Genomic DNA, 19,574 nt, shown 5'->3' with positions numbered 1-19,574 from the left:
GAAATATAACCTTTTATATAAACCAATTTCGACAGAGATCTTACAAAACAGCCTCATAAACATTCTATAAAATTCTACTCAGATCCCATAACATTCCAAGGGACTATAATATTAAGTCTTGCACCATGTTAAATTAATAAAACCCCTGTCAGGAACATGTCCAAACCCATCTCAAACAAGACTGACTCAAAGTCCTGGATAAAAATCATTGTTCTGCTTATATAGAGTCTATTAAACCTTCAACTACTATACAGAACTCCTGAATTCTTCTAAATGTCCTCTGACCCCATTACTGAAAACTCCCCCTTTATCATGTTAAGTAATATCACACAATAATCTAATTACTGAACTAAAGAAAGCCTGAAGGAAAATATTAAATTGAAGGCCCGAGCCTACTGGTCATAATTTTCATACCGAGTGACTCTATAATAAGATATAAAAATAAACCCACGTACTTAGCAGCAAACATTTTTCAAACTGAATTATTTTCTATATTCCAGGTTGCATTCAAATAGAAGGGGAAAATGTATCTAAATGAACCAGTGCAATAGAGAATTTGAGAGTGAGGTAGGAGGCAAGGTGTGCATGTATAACATTCATCATGTTGTTATCACTGTCATAATTGATATTGTTTTCTTGGAACACAGGATATACAATCATCCAGTTAATTTTTTGGTACCCTGTGCAGAATGCCTCAGGCTTGTTAATAAAGAGAGAGACCACTGTGCAAGAAGGGGGATTAGGAGAGGGAAGCACACTGATGAGCAGATACACATGACGTGGAGGCAAAAGGTTGTGAGGTAATGAATGGTTAGGGGAGGTGTACTGAATTAATAACTGCAGCTGTTTTCTGGAGATCTGAATAACAAATGTCTATAAGGAGTGTACTTAAAAAAAAAAGGATTCTAATTTCTCATTCAGCTCAAATATATACAACAGTTTGAGGATAAGATTAAGCTTGTTTGTGATGCCTGTCATGGTTTAGCAATCATTGTCAACATTCACATATCGAGTGGGCATTTGGATGAGGTATTTGCAGAGCTGTACCTCGTTAGGAGGTAGTCCCTTCAGGCCAGGAGAACAACATAGGACAGAAAACTAAAATTAACATAATTTCCGACAATACTGACATATTTTTCAGGTGATCGTTTAATTGGTAGAATTTAAGTTGTAATGAGGCTAATGTCCAAAATAAAGGGTGCAAGGCTGTAGGATGGCAAATTTTGGAACAATGAGGAGAGCTCTAAGGAGGAATATTTGGAAGGCAAACTAAAAATAAAACAAAAAGGATTTCAAAGCAACTTGGAATTCGATGGTGCATGTGGTGAAAAATAAAATAAAACTATTGATGATCACAGTGATCGAATTACGAGGCCCAGGCTATCCCAACAGATTAAAAATTATTCAGACAAACGTAAAGCAAATTGGCAGTGGAAAGGAGAAAGATGATGAGGACAACAGAAAGAACATGGTAGATAGCAGCAAGCGGTATCCAAATACATGTTTAACTAAGTAAGCAGGCAGAATTATGTAAGAGATGAATTATTTGTAGAATGAGTTGCATTAAAAGGCTACAGGAAGAACATAGAAAAATGCAAGTGTGATAAATAAACACTTCACAAATGGAAACCACAGGCAAATTGCTGATTCAGACAAGTTGGCATGGAAATCTATAACAAAAGCACAAAGATAACAGAAGAATAGTTTTTCTAAAGCATGAAATACAGGGAACTTAGAGAAAAACTAAGGATGTAAAGGCTTTCAGCTTGTGAACCTGAGGAAAGGTGAATAGGGTATTCAAAAACATAAGAAGTAGAGATGCGAATCAAGAAAATATAGACCAGTTAGCCTAGCACAGATAAGGGGAGAAGTTTATTGAATAAAAGCCATCCATTCTTAAGTGGGCAAAGACCACAGCAGTAGTCAGCACAATCTTAGAAACAATCGGCCATGCCTTTCAAATCTGTTAAGTACTCATAACTGAATTATCACTATGTAGGAAAGGTTGATAGCAATCCAAGTATCTCGACAAATTAAGATAGGCTATGTGATAGCAAATAGATTTAATTGTAATTAAGCGTAAAGCAATGCAAGTGACGTAATACGTTCATACAGAAGATGGAAATAAAGAAGGAGTAAAGTATCAAAAGGTTTGCAAAAACAGCAAGGTTTTGGGATGGCACTTTGAAATTAAAATATTGAAGATTTTTTTTACTGTGAGTTTGCACTGAACATTTACCAACCTTTGACCCTATATTCGAGTTAAGTATTCCAAACTTGGGCTTCAGTTTCACTTGACACCAATAGACATCATAACCTCAGAAACGTGCCCTGCACTCATTTGGAATTTTTCCCTTTCTGTACGTCCCTTTTTTTGTTGGCATAAGCCACTAATATATGCCATGTTATACCCCAAGGAACCAAGCTGAGGTTATTCAAACCCATTTCACGTGGAGCCAATAGAACTGTAGCGGTTTTAAGCTTATAAGGAGGCCACTGAGATCTATTGTGTTACCATCTCTTCACAGACAAATCCGAAAATAATGTCACTACTCTGCTCCCTCATCACTTCCAGAAGAGACTTTCACTCCATTAGATGATTAGTGTGCTGACCCATTACATTACTGAGTTATTTACAGCATTAATAATTCACAGGTCACATTTATAATATTGCAGCAATCCTATCTTCAAAAAGGGCACTGTTGCATAGTCAAAAGTTCAAAGTTAAGTAATAAAGATGATACACAGATTTAGTGCTCTAAGTTATAAAGAAACACGCAAAGACTAAACCCATAGAGAAAGCAAATTTACAATCTGTTCTGCAACTGGGAACAACATTTTTTAAAAATCGGTGTCCAATTGGCGAAAAACCAGTGCAAAATACTTTAGAAGCATGTTTCTCTAGACAACAACTATAGAAATGAGTGTCATAGCCTTCAATTTAGAAAGCAATAAAACACTAGGATAAGAAAGGAAAAATCCTGATATTTTATTGGAACCAATCTGAGGTGGTTTGCGTGTTTCCAATGACATAACATCATCAGTGAGCCCCAGGGAGCTGTCTGCACCAACTAGTTGGCCAAGTTTGATTCTGGCCATAATCTAGAAGGCACAAGTACAAAAACAACAGCAACTTTAAAAAGCACCTGAGTGCAGTAATACTCAATAAAGTCCTCAGAGGCATAATCAAAACAAAAAATTACAAATATCCTCTTTGGCTCATTGAACAGCAGACATATGGAATTTATAGACTTCCAACAAAAGCAATCAATAGCTATCTTGATTGATTCCTTTCAAAAAGTGCTAGATGGATGGTTGGTTAAGAATCTGTTTGAAGGTTGAAAGGATACATATTCACATTGGTGACCCAGCACTCTGAGATATATAACACCATTGGGACTTTGGAAATGTATCTCTGGAATTCAACCAGTCAAAATTGAATAGTGCATAAAAATGACAAATTGATAACTGTAAGTTTTGCAAATGATTGTGGAGGAACTGGGTAAAAATTGGACACTGAGCTTTATCTTATGTGAAGTTTAACGAGTAAATAGGAGTAGTAGTCCATGGATCAAATTAAAAATGCTGTGTAGAAGGAATACACTTGAATGGCTTTTCTATTCCAATCTTTATTGGTTCTTAGTTTCTTATAAAATTGCTTTGATAGCCCAGCACAACCCCTGAAATTACTGTACAGAAGAAGGTGCCATATTTCAGATGTTAAACCGAGGCCCTATCCGCCAGTTTGAGTAGACATAAAAGGTCCCATGGCAGTATTTCAAAGAAGGGCAGAGGAGTTATCCGGAGTGTCCTGGAAAATATTTACTCCTTATTCAACAACACAAAAACAAATTATCTGGTCATTATCACATTGTCATATGTGGGAGTTTACTAAACACAAATTGGCTGTCGCGTTTCCTACAACAGTGACTACACTTCAAAAGTGCTTAATTGGCTGTAAAGCACTTTGAGTTGTCTGGTAGTTATGAAAAGCACTATATAGATGCAAGTCTTGCTTTATTTATAACAGCTCAGGTTTTGCAATGGTATTCACTGTCATTCATTATCCCTCTGAAACTGACAGCAACTTAAGAGCAGGATTTTACTTTTTGTTGGGGTTCCCACCCGCCTCCAGTATAAGAGTTGGTGTTGATCCTGTCCCCGCTTCAGCAGGTACCCCACAGTTATTTAGTGCTCAGAGGGGCATCAATTGGCTCCGAGAAAGACTTTTGCCTCATCTGGGAAGGAAGTCCTGCTTCCCAGAGCTACCAGGCTTTTCTGATCTCAGCAGCACCACCGAGAGCAGTGGCCACTGCTGGGACTGCATCAAATCACTGATGATGATCTTCACTGGAGCTGGATGGGGAGGTAAGTCAGAGGGGTTTTCAGCGAGGCCAGGCTAGGAAGCCCCAGCAATGAAGTGGGAGGGGGGGTGGAGTGCACAAGTGGTGGGGGCAGGGGAAGGGGAAGCCCTGGGTAGGTGGTGGTCAGACCTTTGGGGGGAGCCTTCAATGGGCCTGGAAAGAAGGCATACCCCTCTTTTCCTGTCAGTAGCCCAAGGAGTGGACCAAGTGGGCTTCAAGCCTGGCTACAGCCTCCCTCACCATGGCAAATGTTGCATCAGGATGGGAAGAGGCCCTTAATTGCCCACTAATTGGCCATGTATGGGTCTCCTGCCAGTGTGCCAACCTGGCCCAGGAGAGTGTAAAATTCTGCCCCTTGAGTCTGCCCAGGCACAGATAAATACAGAAATCCAGGGGTTGCTGTCAGTGAATCTATGGAGTGTACTGTTGAAGCTCCCTCCAGATGACAATCAAGTATAAATCACCGAACTGATGAAAACTTGCCTTTTACAATATTAGTCTCACCTTAAAAATCATTGAAAAACTTGTAACTTGCTGAATAAGCTGTAATTATTTTTAATGGTGCACTAAGTTCACAATTACTGCTGAACAGTCCCACTCTCCCTAAAAAGCTAATTTCATATTTGCGGAATGTCAAATTTCTCCATTATGATAAAAGAATTATATAATAACAGTGAGCTAAATAAAACAAGTTTGTTTATGATATTACCATTACACCATATGCATGTCCCAATTTATTTTCTATTAAATTTTAATTAAAAGTGAAAAATTTAGTGCGCTTTAATTGCTAGTTTGCTATCTGTGAGAATATTTCAATGTGACCGGCTCCTTACCCTCCTTGATGACCTCATTATTGCTATACAACAGGAGAAAAAAAGCGGTTTTAAGGTAGGCTTAAAGGAGGAGAGGGAGGCAAATCTAGAGCATGGGGCCTCATTAGCTGAAGCATTAGCCATTGGTTTTGGGGTGAAATGAGTGGTATGCATAGAAGTAAAAGCAGAAAATGCTGGAAGCACTCAGCAGGTGTGGCAGCATCTATGGAGAGACCTTGGCTTGGCGCCAGATTCAAATTGATGCCAGGGGAGGGGTAATCTATGCCACAGAGACTGCCATGTCTCTGTAATCAGCTTTCTTTGAGGTCAGCAGCAAGTGTCATCGCTTCACCACTGACAGCAAAATCTGGGCCATTATAAACTCCACACTGAATATCAAGAAATGTTATATCTCAACTAAGGAACTGAAAATCATTTACACAAAATAATGGATGCGTGTGAATGTAGAAGTGAGGCTGGAACTGCTTGTTGAATGGCTCGGATGATTTTACAAGACTTACATTTAAATTAGCTATCCTCCTAAGCACACCAAAGCATAATAGTGCGGACACTGGAAATCTGAAATAAAAACAGAAATTGCTGGAAATACTCAGCAGGTCTGTTAGCATCTGTGGAGAGAAACAGGGTTAACCTTTCCAGCATGTAACCCTGTTCTAATGAAAAGTCATCAATCTGAAATGCTAATACTTTCTCCACAGATGCTGCCACACCTGCTGAATACTTCCAGCATTTTCTATTTTTACTCCTGTGCTTACCACTCACTTCACCCCAAAATTAGTGGTCGTGCCTTCAGCCAATGAGGCTCCACAGTCTGGAATTGCCTTTTCACCCTCCTCTCTTCCTATAACACCTACCTCAAAACCAACTTCTTTTTACCAAGCATTTAGTTGCCCCTCTTAACATTTCCCTTCTTGGCTATGAGTCTAATTGCTTAGATGATGCCTCTGTGAAGCTTCATGGGATTTTTTTTAATGACAGTAAAAGGCACTGTTTCAATGTAAGCTGTTACTGAGTGGCTCGCAAGTAGTTTAGGATCCAGAGCACGTCATAAATCCCCAACTCATGTCCTTGAGAGAGGGCAGGTTATCAAACAGAAAAACCAGCAGGAAGTAACACTTTGAATTGCAACATTTGAAGTGAAATGCCTCAAGTGTGATGGATGAGCCCAATCCACAAAATATTTGATCAATGGACAAATAAAATTAAATAACTGGATATCTGAAAGTGAATTGTCCACTGGTATCTAATTGAGGTGCTCAGATAGTTTATGCACGTTAGAATGATAATGGACAGGAGGCCTAATTAAGTTATAGACTTGAATCTAATCAAGCAGTTTGGATTGAATATTAGGCCAGAAATTGTTAAGGGATGCAGAATTAGGGCTACTTCACTTGCTTATCTGCAACCTGTCCTCACGTCCAACGAGGCTGCTTGCCTGCTGCAAATTTCCACCTGATAATCCCTTTAAAAATGGGAGCCCTGCACCTTTGAAACACCATACTTGAAATCCACAATAAAGAGAAAGAAAATTCAGCCTTTTCATGTTTGTTTTTTCTGACCGGGAGTCAGAAAATTATAAGCAATTGCCAATCTGCCAGATTCCTTAACCAATGATTAACCACCAATTCACATCAGGAGTGACAACAATTAGATCATGGCATTAAGTGGGACTGATCACATTAAATACAGCTGCACTTTAGTAAGGATGATACATGGAATAATGTTCCAGTCATTATAAATAATAGATTGGCAACATCTGATATGAGCAATGCCATGAGTGATCTGTTAGTTATATACTTTAATCACCAACAATCATAAAACCCAATTTCTATCGTCTATTAAACATTTAACTGGGGAGGTAATAATGTCCATAGAATGAAAAAGTAATTTGTTTAGAATATTTCTATTTATTGTTCTGGAGAACATGCTAAGAATATTAGCTTTAAGGCATTATGCTAGCATCAGCTAAAGTCCTGCAATACCTGGACAAACCATTACAGAATATATCATATCATACATTGCAAACAACAACACAAGAGACTGACTAACTAGTATCCAGATCACCAGGGTATCTGGGAGTGAGTTGGAATCCAATCTAATGGAAGGGATTGGTGGCTAATATGTAAAGTTTAATGGACACCAGGAGCAATATAAGCAGGAATCTATAATTAAGGCATTCAGGATGAAGGTAATGGATACCTGACATTGAACTACAGGCTGAAATCCCATTGCCAGGTTCAGCGAGCTTCTCTATGGCAGAGTGGGTGTGTGGCAGTAACAGGATGGCATCTAATGGAGGGTTTCAGATTCAGCAAGCTGGAAGATTGAAGCTCAGTTTAAAACTGGTACCTAAATCTCAGGTTAAGATTACTGCCTCAAATCAAGTCGAGGTGTTTATTACTCCTTAAATTATAAATCCTGTGAATTCTACGTGTATGGTCAATCTGTTTCACGTTTGCTTTTTTGTGCCGTACAGCAGCAATCTGTTGTATGGAGGCATTAGCATGAAAGGAATGGCGATTGTGATGTCCCCGTTGCAGATTTGAGATAATCTGCCTTTAAATACTGGGATGTAATAGGTCCAATAATGCTGTGCGAATGTACATACAGTATATATATATATTTTATATATATTTGCCATTGTCAGTTATACTTTCCCACTGTAGTGTTGCTACTGGTTCATTCCTGCGACTGTAAGATATAGGGACCATCCTAGTGACACTTGCAATGACTACAGATACAATGGAAGATTTTTTCCCCCCTTTACTGTGGCTGCACAGCACACCTTCGGTAGCAGTCTGTGTGTGGGTCATGAATCAACAAGCCTTTTGCGGCGCAGGGGCTGCAGATCCCAATCCCCTCATCAGGGGGAGATGTGAGCACACGGACCATAGCGCTGGTACCGGATAAACCCAATGTATTGGTACACCGATTCTTAAAGGGACCTTGCACACTCCACGCCTGCATCATTGCATGGAGGCGGATCGGTGTATGTTTTTTTTTAAAGAATTTGCAGGCTCTAGTCTTAAAGGGGCACCTGGGGAGGTATTTTTTTAATAAAAGGGCAGGGAGGAGAGGGGAAGCGGTTCCAAATACCAACACGTTAACGCTGCGTTCCTCTCCACACATGCTGCTTGACCTGGTAAGAATTTCCAGCATTTCCTGCTAACCCTCTGGCGCAGTTTGTATGCCAGGGTCGCCCTTACCTGTAGATTTTATATCTCGTAGTAAATCCCTGACGGTATCTATCCAGGAAATTGGAATAATCCCGAGCCCGGTGGAAGGGCCCCTTGTCCGAGAGTAGCCAATCGAGAGGGCTGGTGCCATGTTGGTGTTGGTGATGACAGGAAAGTACCAATAGAGCCCAGCAGTGGAGAGTAAGAGCCAGGCGGTCCCATAGGAACAGCAAAGAGACGAGATCAACAAGCCGCCAGTTCATCCTTCCATCTGGGACTCTTGCTCTTCATTCTCCTTGCACTCTCTCAAGACCTGTTCCATTAAAAAAAGCAAGACATTAAGAACAAGAACAGCCTCACTGTTATCATTAAATCCTTTTAAAGCAGGAGGAGGAAGAGCTTCATGTCCAGGACAGGCAGCACTAACAAAAAACGGAAACCACCGCCCTTCCTGACCATCACCGCGTGTGCAGAGACAGTAGTTGTTAACCAAGAGCTACATGACCTACCCCAAACAGTCAGGCAGGCTGGTGGGGGTGTGTGTGCGTGGTGTGTGTCACACACGAATAGAAACCAGGGTGTATTCAGCACAAAACCCAACCAAACGCACCCAGAATATATTGAACGCAAAACACAGCCACACACACAGAGAATATACTCAAAACACAGCCAAACACACACCCAGAATATACTCAAAAAACAGGCAAACACACACCCAGAAGACACTCAAAATACAGCCAAACTCACACCTAGAATATACATAAAACATAGACAAGTTCAAACCCAGAATATACACAAAACACAGCCAAACACAAACCCAGAATATACACAAAACAGCCAAACACACACCAAGTATATACTCAAGACACAGCCAAACACAAACCCAGAATATACACAAAACACAGCCAAACACACACCCAGAATATACACAAAACAGCCAAAAACACACCCAGAATATACACAAAACACAGCCAAACACAAACCCAGAATATACACAAAACACAGCCAAACACACACCCAGAATATACTCAACAGAAAACACAACCAGATACAACTGGACAGGTTGTTGTGTATACACAAACACACCCACAGGAACACAAATCACAGCCGCACCGGCGGGTGTACATATAGAGGCACAAGGGCGTATTCAAAGACACACCGATATAGATAAAGCTTTTCAAATGGCATTGTTATCAACATAGACAAAAGTACACACAGGTAGACAATCAGATGTAACATACACGTAGGCACACGATGGGTGTAGATAAAATCTCAGGAAGCCATACACATAGACAGCCAGGCGCTCAAAGTAAAAGAGGCTGCGCGCATAGGCAAACACGGGTACTTTGGTAGACAGGGCTGGTAGTTACGGAATTATAGTAAGTGCAGCACCCCGTTCCCCACCCCCAACCCCCATACGCTGATATATAATTCATCTATACACAGACAAACACATCTTATACACCGACATGACCACATGAGCTGACCGAAAGGAAATAATACATTGAATCACGGTTCCATACACCAAGACACGCACACAACAGCAGATATGGGCACAGGTGGGCACATACCCAAGCAGACACACTATCTTATTCACACACACACACATCTGATGCTGCAATGATAGGTGTAAAGCACAAACACACATAAGAATTAGTAAGGGAAAACATACCTAAGCATTGTGTGAATAATCGCGCTTTCCACGTTCATTACATAACAACCAACATTTAGTTTTACAGAATTTTGGCAAAGAAAGCCTTAAAAAGCTCCCAGTGGTGGAGTTAGCTGGTTTCTCGGAGGGAGTGGTGGAAATGTTGTACTTTTTTGTGCGAGCCATCCGAAGCTTCTTCCCCCTCTTGTCAGCCCCCGCAGCCCATCTCCACATCGGCTGGAGACTGTGTTCAGCTCAGACTGCACGGAGACGGCTGCCGCCCGCAAAGGGTTAACCAGCCGCCCCCTCGGGAGAGCTGTTAAGAGCTGAGATCCCACACGGTCTCAAGCCACCGAGGGGACGCGGTTGTCCTGCATGCCATGCGCTTTCTGTTCCAGTGACAAACCTGATGCCATTCCTTCACTTGGCATTCTCGCTCTCTGGCTCTTTCACCAGGGCACCGCTTCAACCCGGGTATCCGGGAATTGGTCAGAGCACAGGGAGGTGTGTGTGTGTTGGAAGTTGCCAAACCCCCACCACCTCGCCCACCCCCAGCCCGCTGATTTTGTAATTCCCAATCCCTTTAAGCGGTGCTGTTCAAACAGGAGGTAACACGTCCCTCGCAAACCCAGCACTGACCTGGCACACACACACTCCCTCCAACGCAGGCGAGCCAATGTGTCGCTCTTGCGGTCCGCTCTGGTACCCCGTGGAAAGCCAGAGGATCCCTCATTCCGAGCTGGCGCTGCGTACGGGGGCAGGTCATTTTTAAAGCGGCCTCGGGAGGAGAGACATCCGGAGAGGAGCCAGGGCACGGATCCGGAGGCTGGGAGGGAAGACGCGGGCAAGGTTCTGTCCACCGAGTGCCCGATTTCCCTCCCCAGCAGGAACTAATGGTTAAAATGCCACTCGTGTGCAGCTGCTGCTGAGCTTCCCTCCACCGTCCACACTTCCCTGGACATCTGTATCCTGGGACGGACAGCTCTGGCCGAGGGGCGCTCCCGGCTTCTCCAAAGTATTACTCTGGCCGCTATCATCTGCACGAAATCCTTTGGAGACAGGCAACAGATTCCCAAAGAGATTCCAGAAGGAGAAAGTCCATCCCTCTCCCCTCCCCCCACCACCCACCCCCACCCCCACCGGTCACATGTTCATCCTGTGAGTTCACCCTGCCCAGTGTTCCTCCTCGGATGGTCTGTCCACCAGCCCTTTTAGATTCGGGAGCCCATCTCCAACGTTCTCCAAGCCTTGCTTTGTGTGATCAGAGAGCGGAGCGATTAAACCTGTTGGAGCTCAGAACTCAGCATTTATAAACCCAGGGGGGGAGGGGGGAGGGGAGGGGATGGGGGTGGTGGTGGCGGTGGGTAGGGTAGGGAGGATGGGGGTGAGTCTGATTTAGAAACCAGCCTCCTGTACACCGCCTATCGGATCTCACTATCTCGCACCCAATGGTTGTCTTATAGACACCACCTCCAGTGCAAATGTTTAAAATCAATAGCTTTGCCCGACCGTGGGTTTTGTAATTAAGCAGCTCCCTTATTCCAGTTGACAGCATCGGTACAGTAGAGCTAAATGTTTAGTGGGGGGTGGGGGGTGGGGGGTGAAACGGTCCATGAGATTTGGCAATCAAAAAAAATGTAAGGGAGGCGCGGACAGAACTGGACCCAAAGTCTGCACCATTAACTGGTAGAGTCTGGTCCAGTTATTAGCCGAGCAAAGTTAAGGAGTGAACATTGGGCTATATAAGGATTGACGAGCCTGCCCTGTCGTCCTTTCAAATGGCATGAACGGGGCATTGGGACAGGTGCTGTGCTCATTTCCCACCCTTGTCTCTCGAGGAGGTAACTAACCCGCCGACCATATTCAGGCTGGCGCCCTCCAACATCTCCGGCGGTCTCTTTCAGAACCACACTGGCGGATAGCAAACCTTAGCTGCTCCCTCCACCGGCTCTTCCACCCCTCCCTCCCCACGGCGTTAGGCAAGCGAGTGGTTCCGCGGGGATGAACACATGCCTCCGCCTTTCCCCTTCGCGCTTTGCTCTTCAGGGCAAGTAGACTGGCACCCACCCACCCACCCGATTAGAAACATTCAGCAGCCGCAGAAACCTGTCCTCTACCTGCCGCTCAGTCACCTTCCCAGCAATCAATTCACCCAGTTACACCTTGGCCCCTCACACAAACATTACCTATCTATCTATCTATCTATCTATCTATCTATCTATCTATCTATCTATCTATCTATCTATCTAGCTATCTAGCTATCTATCTATCAGCTATCTATCTATCTATCTAGCTAGCTATCTATCTATCAGCTATCTATCTATCTATCTATCTAGCTAGCTATCTATCTATCTATCTAGCAGTTCAGTAAATGAGGTATCGCACACTCGGCATCTGGACATTCAACAGAAAGAAAACACTTGACCGCCCACTCCCACATCCCCTCCCCACGGCAGTTTTATTCGTACCCCCCACCCACCACCACCCTCCGCCGACACGTAGACACACAGGTAAGATCCAGCAAAATAATTGCGGGGAACAAGACCCTTTACTTGGGAAATATTCAAACCCTATCCCCATCTTGGTCCACTCTTTCTTCAGTCCCCGTCACTTGGCAAACAGCCGGTATTTAAGCAGCCAATGGCAAAAGTTTCAGGACAACACAATATGGTCCTCCTTTAAATTCCGGGAGGAGGAAAGAGCCGGGGTCAGAGATTGGGGAGGTGGGGTTGGGGTTGGGGGGCGGGGGGGGGGGGGGGGGCGGTTGGGAAATAGGGGGTTCGCGGGGTATTAGGTGAGAGTTTAGCGCTGGGGCTGGGTAAGGAGTCGACGCAGGTCCCTGGGTGGGAATAATTGAAGCCCACAGGCAACCGCTCTGTAATTTGGCAAAGTGGAAGGAACAGCAAGATGGGAAAAAAGCTAAATTAACCGTCTCTCTCTCACACACACAGACACAGACACACACACGAAACCAGACAGATACACAGACACACACACAGACCCAGACACACACACAGACCCAGACAGATACACAGACACACTCTCAGACGCAGAGACATACACACACAGACACACATACATGCACACATAGACATACATATATACACACACACGCACACACACAATGAGAACCTGGGATAAATGTCCATCAATTGCATCTCACTGACATCGGCTCAAAGTCTTCAATTAAATGTCTTAACGTAATTTATTAACATGAAAGTACTTAAACAGTTATGTGTGCGAGTGTGTAACATCTGTATACTTAGAACTAAACACCCAATAAGAATGTTAAATAGTAAGTTCTGGTTAATTCATCTGATTGATTTAGAAAAATGAATATTCAGTATTAATACCTGGGATGTAACGCCCCTCACCGCTTCCCCACAGAGACTTTGGAAGGATGAGGTCCAGTGAGACACTTCATGTCACAAGAGTTGATTTAAAATAAAAGCCGCCAGGTACACACTTGAGTCAAGAGGTTTTAAAATTGCATCCCGCACTGCAGCTGGAGGGAGCGGCAGAGCATTTAACCGCTGGCCAAGCAGAGTCCGGGCCCGGGGAAGGGGAGCTGGCTGGAGGGGGGGGGTAGCTGTGTGGCTGGGAGCAGTTTGGGGAGGGGGGTGGTGGAGAGAGGAGGAGAGAGATGTAGGGAAAACGGGCCGCCACTTACCAGGGTCGAAGCGGAGGGGGACATAGGCTGGATAAGGGATCGTTCACACAGATGCTCATCCAAAGAGCGGCTGTACAGAGCAGCGAAACAGTGCCTTCGGTTTTCCCATGCATCGTCTGCACGGGCCAACCACTACAGAAAAGCAGCTCTCCAAATCACCAACTGGCTTTACCTCTGTGTGTATGTGTGTGTGTGTCTCTCTCTCTCTCTCTCTCTCCCTTTTACACGTGGGTTGCCTCCACCTCCCTCCCATCCCTCCCCTTCCCCAGCAACTGCGCAGAAAATAGACACAAAAACTGCTCCCGTTCGGGATTAAGAAGCAGGGCATTTACACGGATCACCCCTAGCCAGGGGGGAGGGGAAGGGGGGAGAGGGAGAGAGGGGGAGGGGGGTGCACTCCAAACATAGGGGGAGGGATAAACCCCCAGAGCTGGTCCCGGCTCCCCACTCCATCGGCCGGCCGTGTGTGAATGTGCCGCCCCGCTGCTTGGTATTTGCATGGAGTTGCCTGTCTGCAGCCTCCGCCTGCTCCAAGTTGTCAGTGCACGGTGGGACTAGCTGAGCAATCTGGGCCAATTTTCCTCGCTGGAGCTTTTGTTATTGTGTTTGGGGAGGGGGGGTGGCAGAGGGGCTGGGGGTAAGGGGGTCGGTGGTGGTGGTGGTGGTGTTAGGGGTGGGGGGGAGGGGAGGGAGTGGGATGATGGTGTTGCCCTTGCTGATTTGGGGGGCTCTCTGTGCCATGCTGGGTGCCGGCTTGGAAGCGGTGGACGGCGGAAACCCCAAGGATGGGGAGTGCAAAGTGAAGACGGTGAGCGTGTCGGCGCTGCCCTTTCTCCGGGAGAACGACCTGAGCATCCATACCCCGCTAGCGGCGGAGCCCAAACTCCTCTTCTCGGTCAGGAATGATTTCCCCGGCGAGGTGGTGGTGGTGGATGATCTGGAGAACACCGAGCTGCCCTATTTCGTCTTGGGTGAGTGCTGAGGGGTGCCTGAGCTCTGCTGCCTGTGAATTGTTAAGGATGGCTGGAATGATGGGGGGCGGGGGGGGGTGGCTGGGGGTGGAGGGAAGGAGGAGGCTAGTTTCAGTGTCTGTAACAGGAGCAAGGATGCGGTCAGATTTGATGCTGCTGCGGCTCCCCTTTGCTCATCTGCTAGAGCTGAGGCGAGGTTGCCATTATGATCTTGTTATTTATTTATTTCAGGTTCTCCGTGGTTGTCGTGTGTCTTGGGGTTGGGGTGGGGGGTCGAACTTGCTGCTTTGACAGAGATTGCTGAGGGGCGGGGGTGGGAGCGGGGGGGGAGTGGATGCCGGACCAGGCGGGGAGGGCAAGAGGATGCACAGTGGTTACTTTGGCATCTCTGGTACACGGCGCTTTAAACCCTGGCATGGAGATGTTAACAAATAAAAGGCAGTCCCTCAGAGCCCAGGAGTACACGGCGCTTGCTCAGTGCCCCCGCTTTAGGAACTGACAAGAGACGCCTGATTCAGATTAAAGACCGTGAGAGGGAGAAGGGAACTTCTCAGGGAGGGGGGGCTCCCATTCGCCCGGCCAATGCAATCAGATAAAAGGCAGCGCGAGGTGTGAATTTGTAGTGTCGGAAAGTAAAGTAAATGGAGTGAAATGGAAGAAGATTAATTCCATTTGGTGGAAGTGGGTAGCTGTGTTTTAGTTTAGGGATGAGAGGGTTCTCCGCTTATTTGGTCTTTGAGGCCTGCGCTGGAGAATCAGATACAACAAACATTTAATATACACAACACACTGTGTAATGCAAAATTAATAAGGCATCTACAGGCCCACTGGAAGCAAGTTGGTAATACATTGTGTGCGCTTACATGGAAAGATATGTACACAATCACAAATCACCAAAACACTTACAAAACCACACACCCACCTGCACATGTGTTTAAATTATCAACATTATAAGATCCTAGGGCTGAGAAGTAGACACTAGTCTCAATCTGGATATGAAGCAACCAGCTCAGATATGGTACAGGCAGGCGAATTATAACAGTTCAACGACTCTGTCCCTAACAACACCCACTGGCACTTGTATGGCGTCGTTAAGACGGTAAAAACGTCCCAAGGCACTTTATTGGAGCATTATGAGAGGAAACCTGACATTGAACCAAAAAAAAAAGAGAAATTAGGACAGGTGACCAAAAGCTTGGTCAACGGAGTCGATTTTAACGAGTGTCTTAAAGGAGGAAAGAGAGATGGAGGTGAGAAGGCTTGGGGAGGGAGTTTCAAAGATTGGGGCCGAGGCAGTTGATGACACGGCCACCAAGGGAGGAATTGATGAAGTCTAGAATGCACAAGAGGCTGGAATTTGAGAATGCAGAGTTCTTGGAGGGCTAGAGATTACTGAAATGGGGAGGGTTACGCGTTACAAGATAAATAAAGTTCTACAGTGATGTAATCTCCATACCTACCATCCTGTGATCTCGCTAAGTGGGGCTGCAAATCAGCGCCAAATTATGGATAGTTTGGTGCTTTGGTCAATGTCTGCTTAGTACTGGTTAGAGGTTGCAAGCATTTATTTCACATAGGACCCCTGTAACCGTCAGGCAGAGGAGCTAGTCTGAAACTGAAAACCCACTACTTACTTCACTGTGCCACCAGAACCCTTTTAAAAAGGGAGGAGGGGCATTCATCCTGATTCCATCTGAACCGGAGGCTGAAAATAACAAATAATTTGCTGACTATCACTTTAAACCAATTGCAGTTACCTGGATTACTGCAGTGAATGCTTGCAAGATGGCCTTAAGGGGCTAGACCATATTAACAATGAAACACACAGACTCAAAGTTAGCCACAAACAATGTCTTAAGGTCCACTGATAGGTTCTAAACAGAATCATTATCAAAAATGACCAATGGACTCATTGCTTTCACCAATTTATATTCACACACACATGCTGTGCTATTAATTTGGTGTTCAATTTGCAATAACATGAGGAAATCATTATTGTACTTCCTGTCAAATGCAACAAAAACAGGCAAAATGCCTCCTCCAGTTGAGCCAGGTCAACACTGAATAATCTCCTGTCAGTGTCATCACTGGCTATAGTCTGCCATAGCCCAAATGGATAGTTTCATCCTGGCAAATGGATTTAATGTTTATTATATTAGCTGAAGCAAGCCACAGACAGTCAGGTTTCTGGGCGTTCATTAAGCTCGTAGCATCAAAGTGCATGCACAGGTTGGCACCTGTTTTTCAGTTTCAGTTGAAATGTGAGCACCAGATTAGTTCAACTCAGCAGGTGAAAATGAGATGATGTTGTCTAAAGCTGTGTCGCTTGCAGAGAACATCATTGTGTTTTGCTGAGGTAATACTTACATCACTGAAACATTATCTGGGTCATTGTTGTGTGTAGGACCTTTCTATGTGCAAATTGACTGCCACATTTCTGGCATTACAATAGTGCGCTATTGGCTGTCAAGCACTTTGGGATGACCTGGAGTCCCGAAAGGCAGTATATAAATGCAAGTTCATTCTTCCATACTATTTCAAGACATTTACAATGACCCAGCAAAGTTCTTCTTCTACTCTGGGCTGGATTTTAAGGTGGGGGGCATCGTGCTCATCATCCCCCATCCCCACCTTACCAAAATGTCCATTGGAAACTGGCCAATGAAAAGTCCACCCAGCAGCAATAACATGCTGTGGGTGGCAACAACAGGGGAAGTGTAGAAGTCCTGCCCCTCACTGAGAGGAAGTCCCGCCCTCAGGACCTGATTGCCAATCTGATTGGCAGACACCTCGTGCAGCCCCAGCTGTGCCAGGGCTCAGTATTGGGCATTGTTGGGACACCAAGGAGGCCCACAATGAAGGCCCCCAATGGATCCTTGACTCAGGTAAGTCAGGGAGATATCAGGCATCTTAAGGAGGAGCAAGGGGGGATGTGGGCTTTGCAGCACAGGTTGGAAGGAAGGAAGGATGGTGGGGAAACATCTTTGGGGTGGGGGGGGGCAGGTGCCAAATGCACAAAGGGCACCCCCTGAAAATGGCACCCTTCTTCCCGTCCTTTTAAAAACCTTTTTGAAAGAATGGGCTACCCACTCCTGCCTGCCCACCCACGCCAACCATGTTATGGCAATATTGGGGTAATATTGGGGCCAATTGGCTTGAAAACAAGCTCAATTGACACTTAATTTTTTGTTTACATTTAGCGTGTGGATTTCAGCACCTACCCAGTCCCAGGATATGGGGGGCAGGTTAGGGGAAGGTGAGAAAGTGGTGGGCTTGCCACCCCTCATATTTTATGCTCCAGCCCTGCGAAAACATACCCGGTGGGAGGCCATGAAATTCAGCCCTATATACTTGCAGGCTAGTTCTAACAGTTTGCTGAGATAAAAAATAGGTTGAATATTTTAAGTGCATTGGTTTGAGATGACCACCAATGTAACTGCAGATGATATAAAATAAAATTTTAAAAGTTGTCTGACTAAGAGTTTTTGAAACCTAATTTTCAATTTGTTTAATATAATATTGAAAAAACAGCAGGGTAAGAATCAACCTATTCCTATTGCAGATCACCAAGCTTATTGAATATACACAATTCACACACATACAATACTGCCACAGCATTCATCCCATCACCAATTAATATTATTATACCATAATGAAGATAATGCATAGTCTTCTCATTCACTGTTAAAGATTAACAAGAAATAACTGGATGACACTAAATGGTGCATTGGACAGACTCATCTGTCTTTCAAATTCAAGCTACGATCAGTGTCCGATCTTGGTAATATCCTTCCTCCTACATCATTTCACCTTCAAATGATAAGATAAACAGAAACGCACTGCACCATAGCAAAACATTAATGTTAAAAAAAAACTCACAACTTCATATGTAAACAGATATCACTAAGTGAATTTAAGGAGTAATCTAATCTCTTGAGTTCAAATGGCAAACAGCAACCACTTAAGCTTCACTTTTAGTGTGTGAAGCCATTTCAACCCCTTGATTGCAACTTACCAAGATGCGTACTCTGGTCTATCAAATTGCAACAGGTATTGAATATCACATTAAAGGATGCTTGAGTGAACAATTTGTGCAGATTTGTTTGGAGCTACTCTCTGGTGATGTAACAGTAGAATTTACTGCTGAAATTCCTGTAAAGGAACTACTGAGATTGAACTGTCTTACAACAGCTGCAGCTCATATTCAAACAACAACCCAACGATTGAGCAATTGTTTATTTAAATTCATTTACACATTGAGGGATTGTCTGAAAACTGCATTATTATAAACTAATTTTTGAAACGAAGCAAGATGCTGGGGTAAAGGCACCACCAAGGTTCTATAGTTTTTGACAGGCAGAGGTCACAATTTCAAAGAGACATCGGTGGGTTATATATCCAAATTTGGTAATGTAAACAACTAGTCCTTGATTTGATAATAAAAAACAGAAAATGCTGGAAAAACTCAGCAGCAAAAAGCCCTATGGACTCAAAACTTTAACTCTGTTTCTCTCTCCACAGATGCTGCCAGACCTGTTGAGTTTTTCCAGCATTTTCTGTTTTTATTTCAGATTTCCAGCATCTGCAGTATTTTGCTTTTATTACATTGATTTGATAAGGTACATACATCCAATGTAAATGTATTATTTATTGTTTACTTATTATTAGCTGACCATATTATTCATTCCTGTGTTAATGTTAAAAATCCTAATTTGAGTTCTTGTTTAATTAAATATTCCAAACAGATGACAAATAGAAAAATGGGAGGGCTATCTTTTGTAAAATGGTTAAATTATCAATTAGCTTGGATGGCGCATAATTATATATATTCAAAAATACTTCAAATTCCTGAAATGGCATGCTACGTTTTTTAAATTACTTTCTACCAGTAAATTGTGTGCCCTCTTTT

The 19,574-nt window shown here is 44.0% G+C and overlaps 2 protein-coding genes across 4 annotated transcripts in view; one reads left to right on the top strand and one right to left on the bottom strand.

Annotated features, from left to right (window-relative positions):
- brinp2 (bone morphogenetic protein/retinoic acid inducible neural-specific 2) overlaps positions 1–13,925 on the bottom strand; it is a 194,011-nt gene extending 180,086 nt beyond the window's left edge. The window contains exons 1-2 of one of the 3 annotated variants that reach the window (XM_078561556.1): positions 13,695–13,925; positions 8,404–8,686 (exon numbers count right to left, since the gene is read on the bottom strand). In XM_078561556.1, the coding sequence (XP_078417682.1) occupies positions 8,404–8,636 (233 nt within the window). In that variant the 5' untranslated portion in view covers positions 8,637–8,686; positions 13,695–13,925. Of the gene's footprint in view, positions 1–8,403; positions 8,687–10,045; positions 10,127–10,663; positions 11,109–13,694 lie in introns of those variants that run through there. The other 2 variants (XM_078561555.1, XM_078561557.1) reach the window with 2 other exon arrangements.
- Positions 13,926–14,394: 469 nt separating this feature from the next.
- Positions 14,395–19,574, top strand: part of astn1 (astrotactin 1) — a 2,710,576-nt gene continuing 2,705,396 nt past the window's right edge. Inside the window, exon 1 of the mRNA XM_078561790.1 lies at positions 14,395–14,665. Within this exon, the coding sequence (XP_078417916.1) occupies positions 14,395–14,665 (271 nt within the window). The remainder of the gene's footprint in view (positions 14,666–19,574) is intronic.

Source organism: Cetorhinus maximus, chromosome 17 (assembly GCF_964194155.1).
Source record: "Cetorhinus maximus chromosome 17, sCetMax3.hap1.1, whole genome shotgun sequence".
Lineage (NCBI taxonomy): Eukaryota > Metazoa > Chordata > Chondrichthyes > Lamniformes > Cetorhinidae > Cetorhinus > Cetorhinus maximus.
Note: the sequence above shows the minus strand (reverse complement) of the source record. Positions and strands in the feature narration are given on the sequence as shown.